The sequence below is a fragment of the Delphinus delphis genome, chromosome 18 (assembly GCF_949987515.2).
Source record: "Delphinus delphis chromosome 18, mDelDel1.2, whole genome shotgun sequence".
NCBI lineage: Eukaryota > Metazoa > Chordata > Mammalia > Artiodactyla > Delphinidae > Delphinus > Delphinus delphis.
In genome coordinates this window covers 56,982,904-56,991,626 of record NC_082700.1, presented here as the reverse complement: position 1 = coordinate 56,991,626, position 8,723 = coordinate 56,982,904, and the positions used below count along the sequence as shown (strand labels likewise).

The 8,723-nt window shown below is 34.5% G+C and overlaps 1 protein-coding gene across 1 annotated transcript; it reads left to right on the top strand.

Annotated features, from left to right (window-relative positions):
• The first annotated feature begins 1,535 nt into the window (after window positions 1-1,535).
• SLITRK6 (SLIT and NTRK like family member 6) lies at window positions 1,536-8,247 on the top strand. The gene is made up of 2 exons (XM_059995705.1): window positions 1,536-2,123; window positions 4,510-8,247. The coding sequence occupies exon 2, from the start codon at window positions 4,533-4,535 to the stop codon at window positions 7,059-7,061; it is 2,529 nt and encodes an 842-aa protein (XP_059851688.1). The 5' UTR covers window positions 1,536-2,123; window positions 4,510-4,532; the 3' UTR covers window positions 7,062-8,247.
• The last annotated feature ends 476 nt before the right edge of the window (window positions 8,248-8,723 follow it).

Sequence of the window (8,723 nt, the reverse complement as noted above, 5' to 3'; positions counted from 1 at the left end):
CATATGGCTATTTGAACAACTTTTCCACCACAGACTATACTTCCAGAGCATTTCTCGTGTTATTTTGCCTCCAAAACCTAAATGAATGCATTTGGAGAATTATGTCTACAGTGTTAGAAGAAAAATTATTCTAGTTCCTTGTTTTCTCACTGATTCTAACTCTGTTTTGTCACTACCTGTCTAAATCATTAGACTGATTTAAGTTAACTTGGCTTTCAGTTAGCAGCAGACTGTGCCCAAAAGTAATTCATTTCCTTTATTCTCTCTTATTCTCCTTATTATCTTATTCCTTATCTTTATTCTCTTTCTCCACACCCTCATCTGTATTATAATCTCTATTCTATCAAAGCACACAGTGCTATTAAATGAGGAACTTAGTGAGAAGCTGTAAAATAAAGAAAAGTGAGAATATTAGAAATTGCCTCAAAATCCTTAGCTTTTAAAACAACTATTCCACATTAAGGATATGAAAACTTTGTGAATTTGAGTGCATAACTGCAGACAATCATTAAATAATAACCTAATCTGTATCTTCCTGTTTCGATGATATAAGCTGCATAAAACCTCTTAAAAAATACTTTTTCTGAAATGAGACCTAATATAATACAGGTAACCTCTAGAACCTATAGGGAAGAGTGTTTCTAAACATAGCCTGTTTCAAAATGAATAAATGATAGCATCTAGTATATTCATTTTGGCTCTGAAAAAGTCCACATCCTTGGAATGTAGGTAAAGAGGAGTGAGTTTTAAAACATAGGCATTCGGGGAAATAACGAATCTGACAGTTGAGAGTTTTATTAGTGATGATTCAGAAAATTTTAAGAGTTGAAGAAACCAGTAACTTTTTAAATATAATCTTTTTAGGAAAAAAATGCTCCCTAAGCTAGTACCATAAAAATCAGGTTATTGTAATTTTTACGTATTCATTTAACTTGTTTCATTTTATCTGGAAAGACATAATTTCATATTTTTGAAAGTGATAGGCTGTTTTCAACTAGAGACAACCATGTGTAATGAAGATTCTTGAAGGTATTTTTAACTGATCATATTTCCATTCCAAATAAATACTATCTACCTGAAAAAAGAACCTCATTTCTAATCTCATTGTTGAACGTTGGCTGTAGGGAAAGAAAAGAAGTATAAAGCTTAGAGTCTCAGACATGAGGCTTTAAAGATTTTTTTTTTCAAATGGTGAATACAAGAATACAAATGTTTCAGGAAAGCAGTTCATGTTAACATTTTAAGATTTAATTAGTGCACAATTTCAACCATAAATACCAGTTAAAAACAATAAAACTGAAGTAACTATTCTATTGGTAGCATACTTGCAGTTTTTCTGCACACATGTGCAAACAGTACAGTACTGTGCTAGATGAGAATTTAATATAGTGTATTATTTAGCCTGCTGTATAACACACTATTATTAAACATTTAAAGAAACATGTAATTATTCGCATCAAAATTCACTTGCACTGTATTTGGTATTTAAAGGGAGAGGAAAAACCATTTGCCAGAGGAGGAGTTGAGTCCCAAGGTGGAGCTGTCTCTTGTGTTAAATGACACTGGCCTATTAAAGCGCTCTGATGGGGAAGGGCTTAAAGGCTGAGTCAAAAGCCAAGAAGTCTATTTACGCCTACCTCCCAGCCCTTGGCAATCTGACTAATAACAAACTGAACTAACAAGAAAGACTAGAAAGGGAGGAAAGAGAACATTGCTGCAGCTTGCATCTACAGCCTAAGAAAGCAAGAGTGATCAATCCCAGCTCTGTTACACATCTTGTTTATTTACTGCACTCGGCAGCTTGCAAATGGTTAACTATATGCAAAAAAAGTCAGCATAGCTGTGAAGTATGCCGTGAATTTTAATTGGGGAATAAAAGGACAACTGCTTCAGGATGATGTAGTATGCACTCTGCTTGAAATATTTTCAATGAAATGCTCAGCATTTTGTGTTTGACCAGAGGTTTTAACTTTATAAAGCGATGGGACTTGCCAAAAAGTGATATTTGAGAAGAAAGTACGTGGTGGTCGGTGTTTTCTTTTTTAATAAAGAAATTGAATTTACTTTGAACATCTCTTCCAGCTGTGCATTACAGATAACGTCAGGAAGTCTTTACTTTACAGGTAAGATGAATGTTTCCAGGCTTTCCTTATACATATTTTTGCATTATCCCAAAGTGATTGAATTTCTGTTTGCCTCTTTAAAAAAAAATAACTTTGCATTAAAGGATATCCAGTTTCATTCTTGCTCACTGGCACAACTAATGCTGTAGCAGATGCCTGTTTTCTGTGAGCAGCAGACATTTAGTCCAACAGCTGGCTGTAGAGAAGAACAAGTAAAATAATATGCTACTATTTCTTTTACAGCATGCAGTTTGTTATGGGAAACTGAATTATTTGTGCTTTTTGAAGGGAAGATTACTTCCAAACACCATTGTTGTATTTGAAATACAACCACAATATGAAAAGATTCTTTGTATTTTGTATACCACTTTTATTTTTTCCTGACTTGAAAATATGTAAATAGAGATTTTTTTACCTCTTTAACACTGTATCAGATTGTCAATATAGAACCACTTTTCACATTTGTGTGTATTTCTGAAAAGACTAGAAACTGTTCCCTAGGACATTTTGAAGAGCATAAAATGCACATAAGATTTAAAAAAAATAACGAGAGGAGAGAGTCTCATCTGGAAGTTATTTACTCTTTTCTTAAGATACTGTGCCTGGTGAAATGCATAATATTCTTTCTTGGTAATCTATGGAAAAGTAGTTTCAGTGTTTGTGGATGCTAATCCACAAGATGAAGACTTCCAACTTCAAGCTGCTTGATTCTAAGCATAGCCCTCAGAGCTGTTTAAAATCAAACTATTTCCCTATGGAAACATTCAGCCTGCTAACTTTCCCTTTATATAGAAAGGGACTCTATTGTTTGATGTCTTTGGTTGCCTTTTACCTTTCAGGAACTTCATACTATACATGTTTTCAATAAGACAATGTATTTTCATGGAGTGAAAGTTTGTTTTCAGGATTATTGATTGGATTCTGGGATGTATTATCTAATTGTGATTTTTAATTAGATTCAAAGTTCACATTCCATCCAGAAACATGAAAGCAATTATCATTTCCAAAAGTCGAATAGTTATAAGATGTGGTGTTTCTTTACCTTTCGATTTAGTCTATATAAATTTAAAGTGCAATATTTAAAAGAAGGGAATAAAATTAGATACCATTAGACTTCAAAGTATTTACCACACCACTGCTGTCATTTTAGAGTTAGAATTTTTTTTTTTAATTGCTATGTCAGGTGCAGGTATTACATTTTTAAGGAGTTGGAATATGTGATATTGTTATCTTGAACTGTCATTTTTTATTTCCTGAATTAGAGATATCCTCAAATATTTTAATATAGTGAAGCTTGCTTTATAGTTCATTGTTTGCAACAATGGCTTAATGTTGCCTTTATTATGAGGCAACATTAATGTTTGCCTCATAATAAAGATCAACTGCTTAACTATGTGATGACATTCAGTGCCCTAAAACCTGGTTCAAGACCTCATTAGGGAGTCATTTGCTAGAAATTTATATGAGGCATTGTTTGTTCTAATAGCCTGAAATATGTGTTAAAGATCAATTTTTCTTCTTTATTTTTTATGATATTAACCTTATCCATAGTAGAAATTAAAAGTAGCAGTGAATATTCCACCTCTAGAAATTCAATATAAAGTGTGACTGAAGTGAAATTTGAATGGATGCCTTTAAGCATATATATCTGATACTACAAGGCTTATACAAACTGCCCTAGACAACATAGTTAAAACAAAATCTTTTATAAAGTTCAACTTTACTATATAGAGACATATTTTTTCTCAAAGTTTTTAAATAAATAATGGAATTAATAAGTATCTTAAGCCAAAATCAACGCAGGTTAAACACAGAGTTATTAGATGTTATATTGTGATATCCAGTTCAAAAACAAAACTAAAGGAAGTGTATAATGCATGCAAACATACATTCCTTCTAACGATCATCTTTGAATTCCCTACAGGTCTCTCTGCTTCTGGCTAATACCTACATATTTGTCTTTTATTGTAATCCTTCAGCCTTAGATTCATCTAGTTTGAGCTAAAAAATAAAAAAAGCCAGGGTCTTCTCAAGTATACATTTTTGTATCATATCAAAGTATCAATGGTCCATTTAGCCAGCACCCCTCATGTCTATTAAAATGCAGATTATTTGGTAGATTTGAAGACAATTGAGTTGACATTTTAAATTCTCCCTGACCTAAATTTTAGATTTTTATCACAATGCAAGTTAAAAGTAAAATAAACCTGCCAGTCATAATATTTGTAAAAAGTAAAAGAAAATGTGGACTCAGCAATGTATTTATATATTCAGAATAATAATATTTTGCCTTTTAGAGGAAAACCTATCATTTTGAAAATGTCAGATTCATCTCCTCCCTGCTCCTGGCCACTGAAGCCCATTGCTATTGCATTTTATCTTACAGAATCAGATCCATCACAGGACAACATGAAACTTTGGAGTCATCTCTTGTATTCATCTCTCCTTGCCTGTATATCGTCACAGTCCCAATCACCAATGTCCTCTGCCTCAGCCAGAGGTTCTTGTGACTCTCTTTGCAATTGTGAGGAAAAGGACAGCACGATGCTAATAAATTGTGAAGAGAAAGGTATCAAGAAGTTATCCCAAATAAGCGTGCCACCATCACGACCTTTCCACTTAAGTTTAGTAAATAATGGTTTGACAATGCTTCATACAAATGACTTTTCTGGGCTTACCAATGCTATCTCAATACACCTTGGATTTAACAATATTGCAGATATTGAGACTGGTGCATTTAATGGCCTTGGCCTTCTTAAGCAACTTCATATCAATCACAATTCTTTAGAAATTCTTAAAGAGGATACTTTCCATGGACTGGAAAATCTGGAATTCCTACAAGCAGATAACAATTTTATTACAGTGATTGAACCAAGTGCCTTTAGCAAGCTCAACAGACTTAAAGTGTTAATTTTAAATGACAATGCTATTGAGAGTCTTCCTCCAAACATATTTCGATTTGTTCCTTTAACCCATCTAGATCTTCGTGGAAATCAGTTGCAAACATTGCCTTATGTTGGTTTTTTAGAACACATTGGCAGAATATTGGATCTCCAGTTGGAGGACAATAAATGGGCCTGCAATTGTGACTTATTACAGCTAAAACTTTGGTTGGAAAACATGCCCCCTCAGTCTATAATTGGTGATATTGTGTGCAACAGCCCTCCATTTTTCAAAGGAAGCATACTGAGCCGGCTGAAAAAGGAATCAATTTGCTCCACTCCACCAGTGTTTGAAGAACACGAGGATCCTTCAGGATCATTACATCTGGCAGTAACATCTTCAATAAGTGATGGTGGCATGTCAACCAAGACCACGTCTCTTTTAAAACCACCCACCAAAGCACCAGGTTTAATACCTTATATTACAAAGCCATTCACTCAACTTCCAGGACTCTACTGTCCTATTCCTTGTAACTGCAAAGTACTCTCCCCATCAGGACTTCTAATACACTGTCAAGAGCGCAATATTGAAAGCTTATCAGATCTAAAACCTCCTCCGCAAAATCCTAGAAAGCTTATTCTCGCAGGGAATATTATTCATACCTTAATGAAGTCTGATCTAGTGGAATACTTCACTTTGGAAATGCTTCACTTGGGAAACAATCGCATTGAGGTTCTCGAAGAAGGATCGTTTGTGAATTTAACAAGATTACAAAAGCTCTATCTGAATGGTAACCATCTGACTAAATTAAGTGGAGGTATGTTCCTTGGTCTCCACAATCTTGAGTACTTATATCTTGAATACAATGGCGTTAAGGAAATATTACCTGGTAGCTTCAACCCAATGCCTAAACTTAAAGTCCTCTATTTAAACAACAACCTCCTGCAAGTTTTACCACCACATATTTTTTCAGGGGTTCCTCTTATGAGGGTAAACCTTAAAACAAACCAATTTACCCATCTACCTGTAAGTAATATCTTGGATGACCTTGATTTACTGACCCAGATTGACCTTGAGGACAACCCCTGGGATTGTTCCTGTGACCTGGTTGGATTGCAGCAATGGATACAAAAATTAAGTAAGAACACAGTGACAGATGAAATACTCTGCACCTCTCCAGAGCACCTAGACAAAAAGGAATTGAGAGCACTTAACAGTGAACTTCTTTGCCCAGGTTTGGTCAATAACCCATCCTTGCCAACTCAGACTAGTTACGTAATGGTCAATACTCCTACAGCCACAACTACAGCGGACACTATTTTTAAATCACTTACCGATGCTGTACCACTATCTGTTTTAATACTAGGACTGCTGATTGTATTCATAACTATCGTGTTCTGTGCTGCAGGGATAGTGGTTCTTGTTCTCCACCGTAGGAGAAGATACAAAAAGAAACAAGCTGATGAACAGATGAGAGACAACAGTCCTGTGCATCTCCAGTATAGCATGTACGGCCATAAAACAACTCACCACACTACTGAGAGACCCACAGCATCACTCTATGAGCAGCACATGGTGAGCCCTGTGGTTCACGTCTATAGAAGCCCATCCTTTGGCTCAAAGCATCTGGAAGAAGAAGAAGAAAGGAATGAGAAAGAGGGAAGTGACGCAAAACATCTCCAAAGAAGTCTCTTAGAACGAGAAAATCATTCCCCACTCACAGGATCAAATATGAAGTACAAAGTCACAGACAAATCCACTGAATTTTTATCCTTCCAGGATGCCAGTTCGTTATATAGGAACATTTTAGAGAGAGAAAGAGAACTTCAGCAACTGGGAATCACAGAATACCTAAGGAAAAACATTGCTCAACTTCAGCCTGATATGGAGGTACATTATCCAGGAGCCCATGAAGAGTTAAAGTTGATGGAGACATTAATGTACTCAAGGCCGAGGAAGGTATTAGTGGAACAGACTAAAAATGAGTATTTTGAGCTGAAAGCTAACTTACATGCTGAACCTGACTACTTAGAAGTCCTGGAGCAGCAAACATAGAGAGTTAGAAGGCTTTTGCAGAAATGCTGTGATTCTGTCTTAAGTCTAGACCTTGTAAATAAGTGCCTTATATGAGTGTATCATCAATCAGAACTTAAGCACAGCAGTAATCCTATGGGGAAAAAAGAATAAAAAGAAACTCAGGGATAACTGGGAGAAGCCATTGCATTGTCTTCAGGCAATTTTATCTATCCCCAATAAAATAAATCCTTGCACGTAAATCATTCAAGGATTATAGTAATATTTTCCCATATACATATAGTGTTTCATAGAAGTCCTCTTGCACATCTAAAAGGGTTCAAAATTTAAGCAACCCTTATTTTCTTGAGTTATATTACCCATGGATTAAATAGAATTGGATTTTGTCATTTAAAAAGTATACCTATATATGTAATCATAATATGTAAGAAATATATTGTTTATAAAACCAGTATATATACCACAAAAATGTAAATTCTTAGATACACCTAGTTTTCTTGCAATAAAGGCAAAAGGAACTGGAACTTTAAAATTACAAATAGTAACAGTAAAGAAAAAATGGAAGGTTGAATTATATAGGCTATGAGTGGCTCAAGACTTTGAACCTTTGATGATTAAAAATGCCCCTGCTATGCTTTCTAAATTTAAAAATGGAAATGATTAACAGTTCAGGTGGAATGGATAAGAAAACTTTTTGGTTTTTCTGCACATTTTGTGTGGACAATCTTGTTAATGCTGCTGTGAATTAAGGTACGTCATTTGTGCTCAAAGTTTAATTCTTATTCTTGGGATATTTTAAAAATGCTACTGATATTCAACTGTAAATATGATTAGTGCATCTATTAAGTTTGGTTTCTTTCATAGCATTAATCCTTTGTAAATTTGAATACCACAGTAGAAATATGTTTCTTGTGGCAAGTAAGAATTTGCTGGTGTAAAACAAATAGGAAATATTATTTTATTTTTATTGATGTAAACTGGTAGTTGCCATAAATTAGTAGCAAAAGGAACATATAAAGGGTAAGTAGTTTAAGTTGCCTCAAGACTGGGACAACGTAGCTTTATTTTACAAGAAAGTATAGCTAGATTTTTATGAACTATTTATTCTGTACAGTTTTGTATATTTTTGGTTCACAAAGGTAATTATTCTTGGGTGCCTTTCAAGAAAATTAAAAATACTGCTCACTACAATAAAACTAAAATTAAAACCCTCTTTTTAAATGTGCTTTCTTCAGTTAGTCTAATCTGTAATTCAGTCAAGTCAGGATTAACGCATACACATGCACGCAGGCACACAAGCACAAACAAGCAAAAACAAGATTTCTGTTTGTCGTCACCCACACAGAAGCAGTTTCTTCACCATGTGCAAAAAGGCCATTAAGTGTCTCAATGTGATTGACGTGGAACCAAACTTTAAGTCTGACCCATGGTTTTCCCTTTCTGGCAAATCATTTTCCCACTCAATACAAATAGAAATTATTTTATTTTCTTCTTTCTGATTATAGAATCAATCATACAGCAGATTTTCACAAGGCAAAATGGATTTAAGATAATTTAGTTCTGTTTCCTGAACACCACTCAGATCCATGCACAGGGTTAGGAAGGAACATATTTCCTATGAGGAAGGATGTTTTTAATTTACTTTACACTATTTTAGTGATTCGTGAATGTTCTATTAAATGT